Source organism: Rhamphochromis sp. 'chilingali', assembly GCF_963969265.1.
Source record: "Rhamphochromis sp. 'chilingali' genome assembly, chromosome: 11".
Taxonomy (NCBI): Eukaryota; Metazoa; Chordata; class Actinopteri; order Cichliformes; family Cichlidae; genus Rhamphochromis; species Rhamphochromis sp. 'chilingali'.
The window spans coordinates 20,553,516-20,573,642 of record NC_137938.1 but is presented as its reverse complement, the minus strand read 5'-3'; the positions used below and the strand labels follow the sequence as shown (position 1 = coordinate 20,573,642).

Here is a 20,127-nt window from a genome sequence, read left to right as displayed (position 1 = left end):
ACTGAGGAAAACAGACAAATGTAAATATAAACAAAAACAAAATGCAGTGATTTGCAAATCATAATCTCGTAAACTGATGTTTCCATAGAACATAAAAGTTTAAACTGGATAATAGCATCTAAATGACATTGATATGTCTCTTGCATCTTATTTATATCAGTTCATTTCAATTGTATTTGATATTTTTACTTTTTTTTTTCTCCACCCCTGGTGAGCCTGAATCGGATAAGTGTAAGGAAATGGATTGATGGGCAAAAAGAAACTACACTACAGAGGCTCTGTGCCTCACATTGCACCTATTGCTCGGTCCTCCGTAAATGGTGTTCCATCAACATTTGACCAGAGATGTAAGAGCTACAACAGAAAATCCAAATGGAGATGGCATGTCAAATGCTACTGAGCATCAAATAAGAGAAAGAACACTTAAACACACATTTATTCAGAAAATGTTCTGAAAAGCATCATTTAGTGACACCTAAGCACTCATGGTAGTTACTGCAACACTAATGTCTTGCTACATTTGACTCAAAAGTTAGTTTTGAATCAGTGGGTGATAACATGACAAACAGTTATGAACAATAAGCTGTATTTTTGGTATGACATTCACTACTGCACGGACCTGAACTGAAATGCTCCTATCCTTTCACAATAAAGTGCATCTTTGATTTCAATAGGCCCAAACTGTCCTCGAGAAGGAGGATATTGCACAGCTGATTATTTTACCAGTCTAATACAAGGCCACCTGCTCCCTCCAACAGCTTCCCTCTTTACACAAAACTCTTATCAAAGATCTAAAAAGAAATTCAGTCACTGCTCATCTGAAACTCACACAAAAAAACTACACAAACATGTGACATAAATGTCATTGATATGAATAATAGCCCATAATAGACTCTCCTACACACTACAACCTTCAAAAATATACCACACTGGCGACGAAGCCTACAAACTACAGACATTTATAGCAGAATGACTAATACTGCAAAAAGTGAAGTGCTGATATCGTGGCTCTGGAAGCTTATCAAACCTGTATGAGCAGGTTTGTAGCTCTAAACACTGATGATCACAGGAAACGACAGATCCTGGATTTTTGCATTTAAGAAACTGAGCTAGAGTGATCAGAGGAAGCATCAAAGTTCTGACAGTGGGACGAGTTAGATGATGTTTTGGCACTCGGAGTGGAAGAATAAATACGCCTGCATGCAGATTTTAACAATAATAAAGGGAACAGAAGCAGAAAATGGCAAAGCGGAGAATAAAATCCTCAATACTTAACCTTGATTGCAGGCTGGCATTTGGTGCCAAGTAGACGCCTGCAGATTTAGCCCTTGAGCACGATTGCTCGTAATCTTGTTGATAGTGTGGAGTTTTCATTTGCTGGTACTGACTGATTCATTCATTGCTAGTGGTTCAAGGCTGTCAGTCACACTGTCCTCCACCCGATTCAATCTTCCTGGCAGCAGGACCCAGTTCCACCTTGCACACCCTCTGAGCAAACTTCAGCGAGCACAAGGTCTCTCCCACATTACTCTCCAGAGCAGAAACCTTTAGTAAAACAATTTGAACAAAAATGATGCTCCTTATAAGAATTTATATTTACTGTAAATGATCACAGGCTTATAAATCAGGTATTAAGTAGGACTGGAGCAGTAATCTTACCTGCACAACCATGACAGTCTTGCTGCCCTTTCCCAGGGAGTCTTGCAATAAATAAGTAAGACGGGAGTTCCTGAAGGGGATGTGTGTCTGCCGAGCCCTAAGTGCCTGAATTACGTCTCCCAGTGCCAGCAAAGAGCGGTTAATATTCTGGGCCTCTTTCAGCCTCTCTCCCTCTGCACCGGACTTCCACACCCTCTCCGAGCCAGCCAGGTCCACCAGGTTCAACTTGCCTGGGGAGCGAAAAAGTAATGTCAGCAATAAAGTCAGTCATTCCAACAAAGACTCATACCAGATGTTTGTCTTATACACTTAACCCCTGCTTCTCATCCCAACCTTTACACACTGATACCCGTGTGAAGAGACAGTTTTAAAGGGTAAATTCACAGCCTGCCCTCACCTAAATTTAAAGTAGGTATTAGACTGTAAACCATGATAATAAGTGATATTAAGTGGCTTGGACGAGTCAAAACTGCATTTTCTGTCAGAGTAAAGATGTTTAATTACACATTTAATTCCTGAGATATCTAAATGTAAGATAAAGGAAGTGAAATTTCACTAACACATCTACAAGATAAAGATTTTTCTACATGACAAATGTGTAAAATTACAGAAAGACTTCTAGTAGCTCACTGCCGCAACTGTCCCTCAATCATAAAACATAAAATAGCATAAATGGCTGTGGGGGTGGACTTGAACAAACTTGAAAAACAATACAGGCAAAAGTCCAAAAATGTATTCCCTCCTTTATATTTTCCAAAGCCGTCCAGCGGGCTGGATTGGCGTTTTTGATGTGCTGATTCTGACCCCCGCACCTTATGTTTGACACCCTTGTGTAAACGTTCCATCTTGAACGAGAAATGCATTAATAGCTGACCTGTGGTTTTGGAACCAGTGGCGAGGTCAGTGCCCTGAACAGTGATACAAAGCAGGGCATGGGAGCGGGAGCTGTGCTGGTTCATCTGAGTGCCAAAGGTAATCCTGTTCCTTCGGGCTGTTGCTAGAATCTGGATTAGCAATCAATCAATTAGCATAAGTGTAATCATTTTTCTAATGCTGAATCATAATTCAAAAAATTGCATCTGTGTGGGTGTTTGAAAACAAATAAAAAGAAGAGAAGCAAACCTTTTTTTACCTTTTTGATGTGCTGAAAGCTCTTTACTTCGATGACCCTGAGACCCGGCACGTGCAGCTGTCCTGTTCCATCCGGGTTGATCTTTATGTCCAGTTTCTCTCCATCTTTACTCAGCAGGTCTCTAAAATACAAAATACAAGTAGCCACATCTACAAGTGGTAGTTATTATTTAGGTAAGGCTCTATCGAAAGAAAAAAAAGAGGAAAGCTGTACCTTAGCACCTCATTGTAGATCTCCACAGAGCTGACTGTGACACTGTAAGACCACATGTCCTTCCTCTCCTCAATCTCACTGAAGAGATGTTTCAGTGCTCGCTGGTTGATACCTGGGTTTTCCACAGTACCCTGGAAATAAAAAGGGTACTTAGCTTGTATATTAAACCTTTAAATGTCTATTATGAGTAGCACGTACAGTAATCAGTGTTTTACCTCCATAGTGTAGGTTTTTCCAGAGCCCGTCTGTCCGTAAGCAAATATGCAGACGTGGTATCCATCGATGCAGGACGTCACAAGAGGTTCAATCTCCTGGAAGACCTGAGGAAACCAAAATAAAGGTTAGCGGTCTTCCTGCTGTACAATAATACTTCCTTTACACGTGTCATCTTTATTACCTCTTCCTGTGTGGACTGTGGGTGGAAGATTTTGTCCATTTCAAAGATGCGAGCCTTTCCTTTGCTCAGCACCGAGAGCGAGGACTCGTTGTTGGGGTCCGTCGTCACGACCACCGAGTGGTCCTCTCCGTGCTGGTCCTCCTTTAGCACTGGCTTCACGCGACACAGCACGCGAATGTTGCCTGCAAACAGGGAGCTCGCTCAGTGATGCTGATTTTACTTGGTGCGGCCAGTTTGAACCTTTCAGTGTTATACCTTTAAGCTCCACCAGCTGCTCGTGATACTTCCTGCGCAGTGCGACTTCTTTCCTGTATTTCTCCAGGAGATCTTTGTTGGCTTCAGACATCTCACTAATAGCAGCTGAAATCTGCAACATCAAAAGACAAAAAAAAAAACAAAACCCAAAAACCCTCCATCATGAAACCTTTTGATTTGGTCAGATAGGCAAATTTATTAAACATAGTTCTCAAGGCACCACATACCTGTTTTTTTGCTTCGCTGATAGCTGCTCCATAAAACTCTGAGAAATTTCGAACCTGGCTCCTCAGGCTGGCGTAGTCTGTCTTCATAGAGCGTAAAGTTGGAGGAAGTGATGTCAGACGCTTCTGCAAGCCTGACAAAAGGCAAAAAAAAAATCCAGTTTTTTCAAATCCAGTTGCTTTTTTATTTCAATTCCTCTTGGAGAAACCAAGAGTTCTTTTCCTGGAGGTTCAGTTACTCACTGAAGAATTGGTCCTGCAGGTTCTGAAAGTGTTCTGCTGAGCAGTTTGCAGCAGCCTTCACAGCCTCCTCCTTCCTCTCCTCCAAGTGGCCGATCTCTTTCAGCAGCTCCTCTTTCAGTTTACTGATTTCTTGTTCATACGCCGCAATCTGTAAGAGGTTCAGCAGAGCAGCTTGTCAGTCTGTGAGCTCGACTGCTGCAGTATGTGCAGATTCTGCTCTGCAATCACTTCTTCTGTCAATGAAACTGTGAATTTCCAGCAGCAACACAGAAACATCCTCCTTCTGACTTTGATTATCCATCCTGTGATGATGTGTTAACTAAACGGGGTGTTTTTTGATTTATACCTCTTTTTTTGGAACTTCTTCCACCCAACAGCTAACAAAGGTAATTCATTTCTTTATTTGCTGCTGCCTGTGACAAAAGCTCAAACATTGGTGGAGCACATTGTCCCTACTTGTGCAAATGGTACTGCCAATGTTCGTCACCTTGTGTTGCAGATTACAGCTGTATTCGTCTGACTTCCTGATCTGTTCCTCCAGCTGTTTGCACCGCTCATTCTGACCGGACAGCCTTTCGGACAACAACTCATTCCTCTGTCTGGCTTTGGTTAGCTGCTTTACTGTGGCTGGAGATTCCACCTCCACGGTCTGCGTGACATACTGGCAGAGAAGATACATCTAGTTAGGGGCATTTTCTCTAAAATAATATGAAAAGATATTGTCAGTATACCCAAATCAAATTATCTACATTATTAATTCTTTATATGTGTGTTTCTACTCAACAATATAAGTTACGAAATCAGTCACAAAGCATTTCTGTCATTTTCTTCATCATCTTGAAAAGTTTATGGCCATTGTTCAAATCCATTTAAAAAATTCTCCAAAATAAGATTTACCTTAATAATGGGCTCCTTGCCTCGCTCTCTATCCAACTCCAGCTGTAGGTCTCTCACTCTGTCCTCTCTCTTCCTCAGCTCCTCGCCTCTTCTCCACTCGCTTTGTTCACTCCGTCGCTCCATTTGCGACAGCTGCTCAGCACGCTGCTGTAGGGAGAGCTCCAGCTGCTGCACTCTGCCACGGAGGTTCTCATTTTCCTAAAGCAAAGTAGATTACAAGTGTAAGAAGGCCTAAACTGAATGTCTGTGAGCACTCAGCTGTGCTGGTCCCTCTCACCTTGATGAGCATGGTGCTCGACTGGGAGGGGATGGTTGAGAGCTGCTGCAGGAGGCCTTGAGTTACGCTCAGGCTCTGTTTCAGACTCTCATTCTCTGCTGACAGACACAGGACCCGCTTCTCCGAGTCTGTGGCCCCCTGAGGACATGAAACATAAGGCTGAGGACCAACATATTAACAGAAAAAATCCCATCATTTATCAGAAAAATGTCTATTTAGTATATGTATACATTTAGGTCAATGTTTTTTTTAAAAGTCATTTCTAGTTAAGGTTTTGTACAAGGCAAGCAGACCACTGCTTGGCTATTTTTAACTTGGTCGTGTGGCAGCTCAGCTGATGAAGTGGACACTCACAAAGACTTGAGAAACGATTAAGTCAATAGTTTGACCGTGCAGCTCTTACAGTGGCTGTTCTCAGTCTTGACAGCTCCTCCTCACGCTCCTCGATGCAGCTCTTCAGCTCATCAATCTGTGCAAAATTACAAAACCATGTTTTTTTTACAGACATTTAAAACTAAAATTTACTTTTATTACATGTAACATAATGTCAAGCTGATGATTTATGTGCACATATTTTTTACTTTTTATATTTTGTGATATATTTTGAGAGACCCTTCCAGAAAGGCAGCATAGAATAGATAACAGAACGACAGCGTAACACCCAAGAGGATATGTTTGTGCTTTAACTGGATTAGCCTTTTTCAGTATATACATGCATTCATAATAAAACAAAATCTAAAAACTCACTGAAAGTTAAAGAGCAACTTTGGATTTCAGGTGGCATTTTTTCTTGCTTAAATTGGTCTAGCCTAGGAGCTAACTAGTAAGGAGTGGTCTACCTGCTGTTGAAAGGTTTGTATTCGAGAGTGTCTGTCCCTTTCCTTCTGCTCCAGCTGGGAGTGCAGCAGACGGAGTTCTCCTCTCAGCCTACTCCTCTCACCCTGCAGGCCGTGCAGGGACTGCACCAGCCTGTGAACCCCAGCTTGTGCCCCTTCATCACTACTAGACTCACCTGGTGGACCAAATAACATCCATTATAATCATCAGCCTAAGCGCAAACAAGGTCTTTGTAAACATATTAATATTATGCCAGTCACAAATAGTCAGAATCAATAACATCTGAACTTCCACTCACTCGTTTTCTTTTTTAAATGCAGTAATTTTAATTTAATACCACTTCTACAGTGCACCTAAAAGCTTCCAAGTGACTGTAATATTAATGAAAATGAAAAGTGTGCTGAAAGCTCCCTCACCCACCATGTGAAAAATGCAACAACCTATTAAAAAAAGAGCCTATTGTCCAACAAGAACCTGAGCTGCATGCCCGACAGCTTTTAATCGCTTTCCTCCTCCTCAATGATTCATCGGGTTCTGTCACGTCTAATTTTCCTTGCTGGGCTCTTTGCTAATTTTATCAACGCGTTATGTCAGATTTCATTGCTGTATCAAAAAGAGGTGGTGGTGCAAGATATTGAAAAACAAAAAGGAGACGAGGCCACAGCTGTGAATTAGTGGTGCAGGCGTAAATGTGTTGGCAAGCACTTGAAGCTGCAGAGGTACTAATGTAACGATGTGAATTTTAAGACAGCAGCTTGAAATGGTGCATGAAAATGTATGTTAAACTCTGATAAATGTCATCTGCATGCAGGGCAAACCATTCGGTTTAAATACTGAATGAAAGATCACAGACAAAGATACAAACTGGTTTACCTGCTGCACACCCAAGAGGCACAGAACCAGTCCTGCATGACACTAAACAAACAAACCAGACAGACTTGTAACCCTGGGACGTAGGCCTTGGGCTATTTTTAGTCCAGCACGTTTACACGTGCTGCCTAGCATGTGCCCGACCTTGTAAGTGCATTTGCAGGAAATAAAACAGCACTAACAGCCCTGTTTTATTCATGACAAAGAGTCACTGAGTCGCTACACAAGTACCACAAAGTCTCACCGCATACTCACATATCTTTATGCAGAAACTACAGAGCCAGCACTCAAGGCCTTAAACACGCCTACTTATAGAGATGCTTATAATCTGGTTTGGGTTATCATGCATATTGAGGTATTCCTCTGAGGCTATATAAGTGAGCTTGAGATCTACAGAGCTGTTAACAACCTGACCATATGCACAACACCAAGGGAGAGAATACACTGCTGCGATGTCAAAGAGCCATTTGGTCAAATCTGAAGCACATCAGATACAAACATCTAAAGCTCTGCGGTCAGTTGCAGCTGTACAGTGTCTGTCTGGCTTCTGTGACATCATTACTGCCAAACGTCTTGCATCCTAATAAATCGGATTAACCTGTTTTTCTACAAAAGTGCTGCCTCGCATGTACTTTGTGTTCCCAGTTAGATAAAATCAAACTCTTTTCTAAAGCTGGGTAGGTGGACAACTTAAAAGGCACACACCCACATTAAATGTAGTTGAACTACATAATACCCCATGACAATGAACCAAAACACTTAGTCATCATGCTTTAAATCTCTCGTTCTCAATGCTCTTCACATTTTTTAAGCAGTAATGGAATATTGTAGAATTTTCTCCACTGTAACAGAGAGAACATGAGCCCTGTCTCATTTAAAATACAGAACCTAGTCCATTCGTTTTCATTCATTGTCCTGCTAATTCATCTTCCTCCAACTACCCACTCTGGAAGCTCATAAATCTACCTTCAGACATGTGTAATTTTCACCACCTCTTTTCCCACCAGCTGAGTGGATGGGTTTATTGAAACAGCCCCTTGACCTTTTCCTCATTTTTGTCTCACACACTCCATGACAATACACCGCAATCTCACGTTCCCCTTATTTTCCCTTCCCCCATCGCTCCTTCCCTCCCCCCTCTATCATATCTCCTCCTTTTCTCCAACCTCATCCCAGCTCTCTCACCCTCGCTCAGTGGACTGGGGCACTGTTGCTGGCTGATGGCCTCTTCCAGACTGCTGATGATGCTGTTCTTGTCCCGGAGACGCTGGCGGTAGGAGGCTCGGAGAGCCTTCATCTGGCGGCGGTGCTGGACTCGGTGCCTCTTCAGCTGGACCCGGTACTGGTCAGCCTGCTGCTGCAGTTGCTGGAAATGGGAGTACTGCTCCAGAAAACTCAGCAAGTGGGACATCACTGCCACCAGGGGAGACTCTGCCAACTATGCAGCGAAGAGCGCACACAAACACACGCACATAAACCTTAGTAATGTGCAGAATGCCCCGGTTTGGGGAAATCGAGCTCGTGTTATTCTGTCCTACATCAGTTGGACACTTGTTACCTTTCCTGTTGTTTCGAGCTGAACCTGGGAAGCTCTTCTCTTCTCAGCATCCTGCTTGAAAGATAGAAAAGCGGCCAGAGGAGTGCAAGCTGGGATGTCAGGGGTGTCTTCCACATCTTCATCGCTCATTTCATCTGTGTCACTGCTGCTGCCTGGATGACATCGCATCACACAAGCAATAGAGTCAAGGAATGTATGTACTTATTGATCTCTTGTAGACAAAAACAAAAGTGTTATTCCTAAATACTTTCATTTTATGGTTAAAAATGCCCTGAAAGACTATTTGAGCACCCACTTGATTCACTAAAGCGAGCACAAGCTTTTTTTCCCACTTTGGGGGTGTGGCCATCTCTCCTCCTGCTCCTTGTTTCCATGGAAACAGGTCCTGGCTCCTGAGCACAGCATCATATATAAGAGTCAGTAACACAGTAAAATAGACATGCATACAGCAGCATTGTATACATCCTTTGTTAGTGAGCTTATGGCCTGCATGTTCCCCCCCCATTTATTTATTTCAATCGAGAACCCCCGAGGCTGGACATGATATGGCTAGACGTACATCTGGGGAATCTCCACACGCCCCTTCCAAGGCTTCCTCCTCCTCCTCCTTCTTAAAGACAGTGTAGAAGATGTAGACCAAAAGGGAGTAAAAGGCATACATCTCCACGCTGCCCAAGAGTCTCTATAGATGACAAATGAGGTCATTAATAGCACGCATCTTTACAAAGGTGGAGAAAAGCAGAATTTTATTTTTGTACTCTTATACTAACGAAACATTTAATATCAATGATTTTTAAAGGTTACATAATAACAAAATCTAGTGCAAATACACAATGACTTCTACAGAGGTGAAACATTGTTTCTATTGTAACAATCGCTCTGTTCCATCACAATAAAACGCTTCGACTTCTTTACCTTATCAAATGAATTCTCCTCTTTGGTGTCGACTCTCCGACATTCCAATCGTTCGTGTTCCACTTTCAGCTTCCATCTGTATTCCCAGTGATGACTCTTCCCATGCAGCTCTTGTTCTCAGAGCTGCAACAGCATCTCACAGCTGTGTGCAGCTCCTCTGTGCCTCCTTCCCAACCGTCCTCTCCTCTCTCCTCCCCTTTGCTCCATCTACAGGCTGCATCTGCAGCGAGCATGCTCAGTGCAGTTTCCCGATGCGCTGCAGTGGTGAAGTGACAGATACAGGCAGTCATGGAGACAGATTGAGGTTGTAGGTTTGATGCCAGCGGTCGCAGTCAGGGGTGACAGTGACCATAAAAGGTGCTCGGAAAAATCAGAAGCTGCAGCTTCATGCATCTGAAAACATCGGAATGGTTTCAAGGAGTAAAAAAGTGGTTTAACAATGATAGATAGCACAACAGTGAGATGGCTGTCAGGTTTTACATGTTTGTTTATTTAAGAAGTTAAATACAAAATGTCAAACTTCTAAATGGTCAAAAAATAGAAAACTAACACTTTAAAAGGCAACAATTACCATAACATTTTGGATTTCCCACAAAAATGCTAAAAAGCATCAGTGTTCATCTTTTCCCTGAAGACTGACATAGGCAGTCCCAGAGAAAGGCACAGATGCTTGCACATATACTGCAAAAAGGAAAAACTGCTGAGGAAGCTGCTCACACCCCTGAAATCTTTAGGGAGCCTCTGCAGCGTCCACTACAAATGACTGTAAGGAATATCAATATCTCACAAGGTCAATGTAAATGACATGGGACACAGTGAAACGAGGGTGGTTTAAACAGGCCAGGTTGTTTCAAGTACCAAGACAGTTGATACAAACCAAGAAAGTTTTTTTTTCCTTCTTTAAATTAACTGATAAGAATCAAACAGTTGTGATGAGATAAGGGCTGGGCCAAAACCTTCAGCCACTGCAGATTTTTTTTTCTTAAACAGACATCGTGCTGAGTTTGCAGAACAAATATCACCCAGACTCTGAGGCAGCTGGAAACCACAACATTAAAACTGTTAGAAGAGCCGGAAGATGGAAGAACACTGCTAAAAAGGAAATTCATACAGGAAGTTCAAATATACAAATGACATCTTTAGAATAGTCAAACACAACATATGTTAAGTAGACTTCTACAAAAAGGGTATCTTCAGTCATGGTCTCTTGGTTTGGCTGTATGTTCCAGAAAATGCAGAGGCAAGCAAAAACAAGCATTACAAAAAGGACTATTGTAATATTCATGCTGTGGTACTATCATGCTGGAAAATTTTCCCATCTTTAATTTCATCCAGAATTATTTCTTTAATGTTTGGAAATTCTTCTAAATTACTGTTTATATTCTTCCCTGTTTAAAACTATGCTTTCCTTTAGTACATGTGCTCTCTGAGACGATGAACCACAAATCCTGATGCTTTTCCCTGAATCTCCCTATATCGCTTATTTATTTTTATAGGAAATAGGAATAGGAAATCCCAGTCACCCTAAAATCCAATTTTTAAATCCTATTAAAAGTTTCAGCTTCCCACACCCTCAGCTGGCACCTTCAGTTTCTTGGGTTTTTTAATAGATACGTTTCAAATTCATAAATCATGTTTAACTTTTTGGTACCGCCCTCAACAACCCCCCACCCGCAAACTTATTTCTTACATCCTTGATTCCTCTCCTAGTGAGGTGAGGATAAGACATCATCACACACATAGAAACAGTATGGGTCTTACAGAGCAGATAGACAAAGGTCAGAGGAGACAAGGAGGCAAAAGGTAGAGATATGAGACAAGCCCACAACAAACCCCCTTACCTTCAACACAGGATTTTTTAACCAGTTCTTTTAACTTGGGATTAATTTACACAAGTATAATGTTTGTTTTTATCAAAAGGCAGTGTGCATAGATTTCACTTAAATAAAGTAACACAGACTCACTGTCTTTACTACATACATGCTTACTGCCATGTTTCATTTACTCCCCAAAAGCTCATTATGAGCCATAAAAATGCTGCATGATGATGCAGGAAAAAGATAAATGTCAAATCCTTGAGAAGGCTGAACCAGCTATTACTGGAGCTATTATTTATTATATTGACACATTAATAGGCATATTAGATTTCTGCATTTTTCTAGTTTGTCAGTCACATCTGTCACAGTCCTAGATACCAGAGATTTCTATGAACTTAAATAGACAGCTTGGTCAGTCACATCAAACAGAAACTTGCCAAGAGCAAGAGTTGATACCCAACAGCCTATAAACAGTGACCCCTTTAAAAGCCACTTCATCAGTCCTTCTGTAGCAGCTGGAAAAAGCAGAGGAGCAAAAGTTTTTGTTCCAAACCTCTGAGTCAGCAGTAAGGGGAGGCTGAGGGCCATGCTCCCAAAGGCCCCTGAAGCATTACCAGCAAACAAACACACCATCAGGCAGCAGGAGAGGGATGATAGGCCCAGACAGCGAGTCATAATTGTGAGAGTATCTGCTGAGAGCCAGTCAGAGAGTCCGAGCAGCAGGCAAGAACCACAGAGGAGAATCTGTGCTGTGTTATGGTCCTGACTGAGCCAAAGGAAATCAAAGGAGACCAACACTGGAGCCAGCACCTCAGCAGCCCATTCTGCTTCTCTCTGCAGGGAGGTTAGGTACGGGCTGGAGGGATGCAAGAGGGAAATTGCTGCAGAGATCCCAAGCAGAAAGAAGCCTACTGAAGGTGCTCTGTGGACCTGCAGAGAGAGAATGACCAAGTTTGATACTGGCTGGATAGATAGATTCACAAATGTCAAGTGAAAGATTTACGGTTTACTGCTAAAAGTTAGATGCAAAAGAAAAAGAAAACTAAAATAAAGGGAAATAGCTGAGGAAAGAAGGCCAAACCCAAGGATATTAAGTTTACTATCATTTATTAAAAGCAGAAACGACTCATTTACTACAAATAAATGTCCACACACAGATACTACATTGAGTGATACCCACCTTAAATAGTTTGTAAGAGGAGTGGAGTGCAGTGGCTGTCAAAATTATGTTGAAACATGACGTGACCCACTCTGTTAGATAGGACGCCATTGATCCTGGGAGACACGGCTAGAGAACACCAGGAAAATTACAGTCTTAATCAGCGTGTTTTTAGTTAGCTATTAAAACTGGAGACGGTGTCAAAATTTAAAAAATTTCACTGACAAACAGAGAAAACAATCAGCACCAAACTTTAGATAGGAACCACAATTGTAGCAGGAACAGCGGCCGTTTGTTTTGACACGTGACAAACAAGGATTTGGCAATGCGCAGGCGCAAAATGGTGCATTCAAGGCCATTCGTAAACCCTGCAACTATTCTAACCAAAATGACCACCAGGTTTGAAATGCTTTACGGATTACTTGATTATTTCTCATCTTTTTTTGAGCCCGTGTTTTATACAGATATCTGAAACAATGCAATTTTGTTTTCAAAAAATCTGAAAGCTCTCATTAATTAGCTGAATATGTTTGGTCGAACTAAAAAATATTAACCTGCATTTTCAAAGTTATATTTTAATATGTACACTCAAACTCTCAATAAACTGACGTCTAACAACTTTAGCAAATAACAAGAAGTAGTAGTTAATGAACATACATCACTTTGTGATGTATGTTCGTGATCTTTTATCTACAAATGTGCTATATAAATAAAATTTTACTTACTTACTTACTTACTTACTTACTTACTTACTTACTTACTTACGGTTTGTATAAAACCTCCAGTAACAAAAGTGAAACAGGAAAGACGGTATTTATTTTTCAGGCCATGAAGGCAGCAGAACTTCGAAAAGTATGGCGGCGAAGTGTTTGACAACACTAACAGAGCAGTGGATACGTGAAAGATTAAGGCTAAAACACCCGTGTCTCGGTAACTTTACATCCAAGCTAATATATACACTATGTAGGAGTAATCAGCAGCTAACTTTAAGGGTGAGACAGGGACATCAGACATTTGCTGTTGGAAAGTACTGTAGCTAGATACTCTGCCAGGCCAGAGCATCAGTAGATAAGCTAACGAGAGCTAGCGTAGCAATAAATGCTTCCTGCTCCAGACCACATCACCATAACATCTTAAAGTTATTACTTTTTTAATTTTGTTTAAATAGGCGACGTGCGGACATTGAGCCTTCCGGGGACATATGAGGAGAAGATCAGACACCTGGGAAATGGTCTGAGTAACTTTATCCGTCTGAAATCTCTGGATCTCTCCTGTAATGCACTCGTTTCAGTTGAGGTTAGTTTTAGATTGTTTTTTAAATAAAAAAAATGGAATTCACAATTTATACTACTACTGAAGAAAGAGTCAGAGTTTAATAATTATAAATGATTAAGTGCAGTAGTGGTGTATAAACTATTTGATAGTTTGAGCAATCTCCCTCTAGGAATTTGAAGACATTTGTGAGTCCTCGTTGAACATGCTAATCACACTAGATGCAGTCTGTGTTGGCCTAACATGTAGTTACATTTCTAGGGAAGCTGCAGGGTTTCGTGGGGGGGGGGGGTTATGGTGGCTAGTGTTTAAATTACCCACTGAAGTATAAATCCCATGTAAGCCTATTGCAGCACACCTAAGATTACCCTGAACACTAAAACTGCATGTTCTTATGCTGATATCGGCCAATACTGTATATTTTGTACATCAAGTAATATAATATATTGCATGACTAATAATATTTGCAGAGTCTGTATCTTAACCGTTCCATTGGTTTGTTCTCAGGGTGTGCAACATTTAAAAATGCTACAGAGGCTGATCCTCTACTATAACTGCATACCTTCTCTTGAAGAAGTGAAAGTACTGTTTGAGCTGCCATCGTTAAAAGAGTTGGACCTCAGGCTCAACCCTCTGGCCAAAAATAATCCACAGTACCGCCTTTACTTGGTGCATGCCATGCCCACCCTGCGCAAGCTAGGTAAGATGTTGTTTTGTTGCCCAGAATTTGCTCATCTCATGTCAGGTTTTAAAATAATAAGTTCTCCTCGTTGATTTACAGATAGCTGTTCAGTCAGAGATGCTGAGCGTAAATCTGCCTTGATGCAGTTCTCTTCTGAACTTCTTCCTCAGCAGATGAGCTTCTCTTTGAATCTGATTGATGATCGAAGGTATGCTGAACACAAAATCCTTAATGTAAATGAGCTTCAGCTCATTCTGTTTGATGAAAGAGTCAAATAAAGATCTGATACCAGATTTATAAGTAATATATTTTTGAAAATACTGTTTTTCTCTTATACACTCATGGACACTTTATTAGTTACACCTTACCAGTATTGATTTGGACCCCTTTTGCCTTCAAAACTGCCTTAATTCTTCATGGCACAGATTAATCGAGGTGCTGGAAACATTCTTCAGAGATTTTGGGACATATTACACGATAACATCACACAGCTGCTGCAGATTTGTCAGCTCCACATCCATGATGTGACTCTTCATTTCCACCGCATCTGACAAATGTTCTATTGGATTGAGATCTGGTGGTTGTGGAGGCCATTTCAATACACTGAAGTCACTGTCACGACCAGATTGAGATTATTTGAGCTTTATTTGAGCACGAGCCATAAATCCAGTGAGTTGTGGCCATGTTAACAGCTGATTCGATATTTACATTAACAAGCAGTTGAAAAGGTGTACCTAATACAGTGTCCATTGAGTGTATGCTGTTGTTCATAAAACAAGAATTTCTTCAGACCAGCAGCACAGGCAGCTACCGAGAAATGATAGTAAGGAGATTAAGTAAGGCTTGACAAAACATTGCTATAAAGTGATCCTTTTCATTTTTAATGATGAGGTTTCGTGGGTACATATGTTGAATTGGCAGAAAAAAAGAAACAGAAATGTGTGCCCACATTGACAGTTTTATGAATCAGAATCATAAATAGATTTGTTGCAGTTTTATGCATCTTCGGGCTGGTGGAGCACATGAAAATGCAGCGAGACGAGTCTTCTCAACCTCGGTTGCTCGAGCGGCACCATTTGCTGTTTCATTTGTGGTTTTTCAGAAGCAGTGATCGCAGACCAGCTTTAACTGACCGCTTAACCAAGAGCCTTTCTGTCCTGACCGACACTCGTGATATTGAGCTGAACTTTGTTGCCACAAATGATGGAGAGCAAAGTGAAGCTGTCTCTGTGTCATTTCACAAGGAGGCCGATGGTAAGATGTCCAACTCCAAAAATCAAAATCAAACCTGACTAATTCATGTTTCTTTGTTTTAACTTCTGATAAATCCAAACCATCCACTGTTTCAGGTTTCAAAGAGAAAGTTTCTGAAGATTTTAGAAAACAGATGAGCTCAACTCCCAAACAGGTGCTTTTATTGTTACTACAGATTAAATAACATTAACAGTATAAAAGTTCATTATGAAGTAGCTCTGTTCTTATTTTTAGGAAACTGCTAAATCCATCCTCAGGTATCCACTCACTAAAACTGGTAAGCCTATTTTTCTAGTTTAGGAGAGTGCAGTTTTTTTCTATGTCAGTATCTTATTAGAATTGAGATCGCAGAAGAATTATTATGAGAATAAAGCTTTCTTTGAAGGTAAGAAATCCTTATCAGTAAGCAATTATGAAAACAACGTGTGACAGTGTGTATAATCACCACTAGGTGGCGACATAACTCTTTTCCTGTGGGTTTTTTTTAACACAACGTGCTTGTCAAAGGTCGATTAATATCACTGGGATTTTTTTTTATGTGTGTGTGCCACATGTAACTCGTCAGATAACAGTGAGTCCAAAGGGTCACAGATGAAAGATCTGTCTCATCAAAAAAGCTGCACCTCAATAAAAGTGCCTGAAAGACCAAAAGTGTCCTTTGGCCCCTACATAGAGCAACGTAGACCTGCTCATGGAAACCCAAAGCAAAAGGACTCTCCCAAACAAACCAGACATCCAGCTAAAGGGCATTTTACCCCAAATCCAGGTAGGAAATAAATTTGTGTTTAACAAAATCCCTGAGCTATGATTTCTTTATTCATTCCACATTTTGTAATTTTTACCAGATGAAAGCCTCCGTCACAGTTCCTCATTTATTAATATCCGGCCTCCCAGTCCACGACGCCCTGGTTTGAATCTGTCTGACCCTTTTAACCCCATCTTGCATCCTCCACGACTAACCTACTCCAGCTTCAACAAAACAGACGGGAGCTCCAGCCAGCCTGGGCAAGCTGAGAAGAAAAAAAAGGTTGGCAGCTATTTCGGTCCTCTTACTGATTTGCAAATGACATCGTGAATCATTCCTCATTCATCTGCAGGGTTTTCCTTTGCACATCTATTCATGGAATCTCTGAACTCTCTTCCCAGGGTAGTTATAGGAAACCCCTGGAGATGCTCCTCAACCTCGTGGACAAACACTGGACAGGGGAGAGGTCACTGCATCAAAACAACAACTTCCTGTGTAAGTTTGGACTTTTGGTTTTGAGGAATGCGCTATCTGATTACAGAAGCCTGAGATAACGAATGTCTTCCTATCATCTCTATTTTTGGCCTCAGCTCAGGCAGTCCAGATCCTCTCCATGATGGAAAGCGATATTTCCAGTCGGGAAACTGAGGTCAGGACCTTACGGCGGGAAGCTGATGCACTTCGCTTTCAAGCGGCAGCACGAGAGGAAGAGCACAAAACTGAAGTGCACAACCTCTCCGCTCAGCTGGAGGAAGCACGGAGAGCGGTGGTGAGTTGATCCACCACTCAAACACAACACCAAGCTTTAGAGAACCATAAGAGTAAACTTTATTCACAGTGTTCACTCTAACACAGGGCAAACTGAACGAGCAGCTGAGGGTCGTTTTAGAGGAAAACGTTGCTCTGCAGAAGCAGCTCATCAAGTTAGAACGCCATTATCTGAAATCTATGATGAAAAGCTCACATGTGTCTCAGATCAGAGGTGGGTGTACTTGCCACTGTGACATAAGCGAACATGCTGCTTTCCCTACTAAGTGTCCCAGTTTGTGTTTAGAAGCTCAGGCCGAAGTAGAGGAACTGAAGAAAGAGATCGAGGGGCTGAGGAAGAAAGTGCAGGAAGCTGAGAAAGTCAAAGAACTTTCAGATATGCTGCAAGAAAGCCACAGGTAAGAAGATAATGCTGTATTAGTGCTGACAGTTGATTTTGTTGTACCTACATGCTCAGTGTGAGTAAACTGATGTAATCTCAATCTCAACTCACCCCCTTGTTGGCTGGTTTTGTGATTTAAATGTGTCTGTGTTTGTGTTCTGCAGGTCTCTGGTGGCTACAAATGAATGCTTGTTAGCAGAGCTGAAGGGAAGTGGGGAACATTAATGCAGAATTTGAACAAAGAGATGCATGCCAGGATAAAAATATCAAAGCAGGACTATGCCGACCGTCATATTAGCATGTGCCAGCAAATATAAACTGCTTAAATTATTTTATTTTTAAAATTACTGCAGATTACTGCAAAATTGTAGTAAGTGCTATACCTTTTTTTATTTTATTCTTTTTTATAAATGTTTCTATTATTTAAAAAAATGTGCATAAGCTGCATTTACTCGATGTAAACAGTAACGGGGAAAGGCAATTCATTCAGGAAGCTTTGTGTATGAGTGTGTGACAGGGCTGTTGTATTAACAAATGATTTTCTGGGGGGGTGTTAGTGAAAAGGTCATAATGCATTTCCTGGATCTGTGGCGGGATCGTCTCTCTTTTGGCTCCTTTTTTAGTTTTTTTTCTGTTTGTAGGTCAGTCTCCATCTGCTTTGCACGCCGCAGTGGAATGAATGCATCTAGATTCCAGCTGCACTGTGACTTTATTTATACCTCTGCCTTCGGGCTGGAGAGATGCGCAGGCAGACATGCACTTTCCTCTTGCTAACACTAAATCAAGCCCTGGCAAACCAGGTTAGAGGTTTGGATGCTACACAAGCTGAATGTCTTCTTTTTCTTTTTATATGAATGTTACAGATCGTTGGTTGGTACTACTTGTAGGGAGTAAACTCCACAAAAAAAGAAAGAAAAGAAAGCAAGAACATAACTACTGTTTCAACAGACACTCCAAAACCTACTCAGCAGAGGTTCCAGGGTGTGCGTGCATGGTTTCTTTTTTTTTTTTTTAATTTTCAATAATGCACTACAAATCATGAACACACTTTAAGAGATCTAAAGAACAAGAACAAAAAAACAAACAGAAAACACACTGCATGCACTGGGGCATAATAGTACATTACAAGTTATTTGAAGGAAAAAAGGACAATATTGTGTCTCCACATTAAAAGGTGCACAGTATTTGGCATTAAGCACAGAAAACGGATCATACTCAAGCTACAAAAACACACTGATAGCTGCTAGTTTTGCACTTGATGCACGAGTCTTCATCAGCTGAGGCTACAAGTAGTGTGTGACATGAATCTGTCATTCTGCTGGAAAAATATTCTACAAAAGTATAATACTCGTTTGCAATTTTCCCTTTTTCTGATACAGTGTGTAAGGAAACATTAAAATCCCTGCGTTTGTTTGTTTTTTCTTCAGTTAAATCTGTGCCTTGGATGACTGTGCGCATTAGGAGATTTTTATCAACAAATATTAGAGCATTAGCTGACTTTGTACACGTACAGGTTCATACATATTGATTTCAAACAATACAAGATTTTGTCGTCTCACAATTTCATTACTTAATGTTTTTTTTTAACAACACAATGTTGTCCACCCAGTAGTCTCTTCTTACACCAGGCACAGCAGTTCCAATATAATATGACAGACTCCTACCGTCATCTATATGCTGCTGAATCAAATGCAATATACATAACATGCACAAAGTACAGCAATACATAATACAAATAGAAAATAAAACTTGAAGCCAGTGTCTTAAATTAATGTGGCTTTAACCTTTTTAGAATATACACAATCTTACCACAAATATATTAGAACTACTGTATAGAAATCTGATCAGGAAGTAAAATGTTAAAAATACAATCTTGTACAGTTAGGCTCATCTCATCTGTGGTTAGAGCTTTCTCTTTACCAATTTATTACTTAAAATGCATGTTAGCAAAACAGTTTGTGTATAATTAAATAAAATATGGTATGATAAAGCTAGATAAAGACTAAGAGGGAAAAAACAGGGAAGTCCTTTTAGGTTTTGTGTAAGAGCTTTAAGTAAGCTCGTTAAATTCTGCATGGGAGAGCTTTTGTTTTTATATGTATTTACAAAAGCAAGAAGGTATGATAAAGGTCACAAATATTTAGTCTGAGAGGGGTGACTAACTTTCACAAAAAAATCTCCCCAAAAAACGATTTTCTTGGTTCGAACTAAAGGCAGATTACTGAAAAGACAAGTGTGAGCTCATAAAATAACAAACAGCAGATTTCATGAAGACGAAACAGTTACTAAGTGCAGATGGCGAACAGACAACGCTGAAATCTGAATGAATTTAAGGTTTCGAAAGAGAAAAATCAATGATCTCTGTCAAAAACCTGTGCCAATTATCTTTGAAATGGCAAAACAAGCTAAACCGTGTAATCAGCTAAACATGGGAACAAATGTTTCTATTAAAAAGTGCAAATGTATATTCACCAAACTGTTGTCCCACTTTTGTTTTTCTTGGCATGTTGCTCATTGTGCTCAATAAATACAAGGCCCTATCATAACAACAAAGCCTAAATAGTCATAGCA

The 20,127-nt window shown here is 40.7% G+C and overlaps 2 protein-coding genes across 4 annotated transcripts; one reads left to right on the top strand and one right to left on the bottom strand.

Annotated features, from left to right (window-relative positions):
• Positions 1–360: 360 nt before the first annotated feature.
• LOC308405753 (kinesin-like protein KIFC3) lies at positions 361–12,777 on the bottom strand. 2 transcript variants are annotated; one of them, XM_080896485.1, is made up of 22 exons: positions 12,679–12,777; positions 12,475–12,582; positions 9,478–12,224; positions 9,122–9,244; positions 8,858–8,954; positions 8,563–8,714; positions 8,190–8,442; positions 6,137–6,309; positions 5,701–5,766; positions 5,298–5,435; positions 5,021–5,218; positions 4,611–4,784; positions 4,124–4,271; positions 3,884–4,014; positions 3,657–3,768; positions 3,402–3,583; positions 3,220–3,324; positions 3,005–3,135; positions 2,792–2,912; positions 2,534–2,663; positions 1,660–1,889; positions 361–1,545 (listed from the first exon to the last, which is right to left on the bottom strand). In XM_080896485.1, exons 4-22 carry the CDS (start codon positions 9,221–9,223, stop codon positions 1,420–1,422), a joined length of 2,769 nt encoding a protein of 922 aa, XP_080752611.1. In that variant the 5' UTR covers positions 9,224–9,244; positions 9,478–12,224; positions 12,475–12,582; positions 12,679–12,777; the 3' UTR covers positions 361–1,419. The 2 variants fall into 2 exon arrangements, with proteins under 2 accessions (XP_080752611.1, XP_080752612.1); XM_080896486.1 differs by having other exon boundaries at positions 12,701–12,769.
• Positions 12,778–13,295: 518 nt separating this feature from the next.
• cep72 (centrosomal protein 72) lies at positions 13,296–20,032 on the top strand. Of its 2 annotated transcripts, none has more exons than XM_080896015.1 (14): positions 13,296–13,383; positions 13,622–13,749; positions 14,233–14,425; positions 14,507–14,615; positions 15,510–15,661; positions 15,757–15,815; positions 15,896–15,938; positions 16,335–16,427; positions 16,507–16,688; positions 16,808–16,901; positions 16,997–17,175; positions 17,262–17,388; positions 17,461–17,572; positions 17,721–20,032. In XM_080896015.1, the coding sequence occupies exons 1-14, from the start codon at positions 13,308–13,310 to the stop codon at positions 17,779–17,781; spliced, it is 1,608 nt and encodes a 535-aa protein (XP_080752141.1). In that variant the 5' UTR covers positions 13,296–13,307; the 3' UTR covers positions 17,782–20,032. The 2 variants fall into 2 exon arrangements, with proteins under 2 accessions (XP_080752141.1, XP_080752140.1); XM_080896014.1 differs by having other exon boundaries at positions 16,227–16,427.
• Positions 20,033–20,127: the final 95 nt, after the last annotated feature.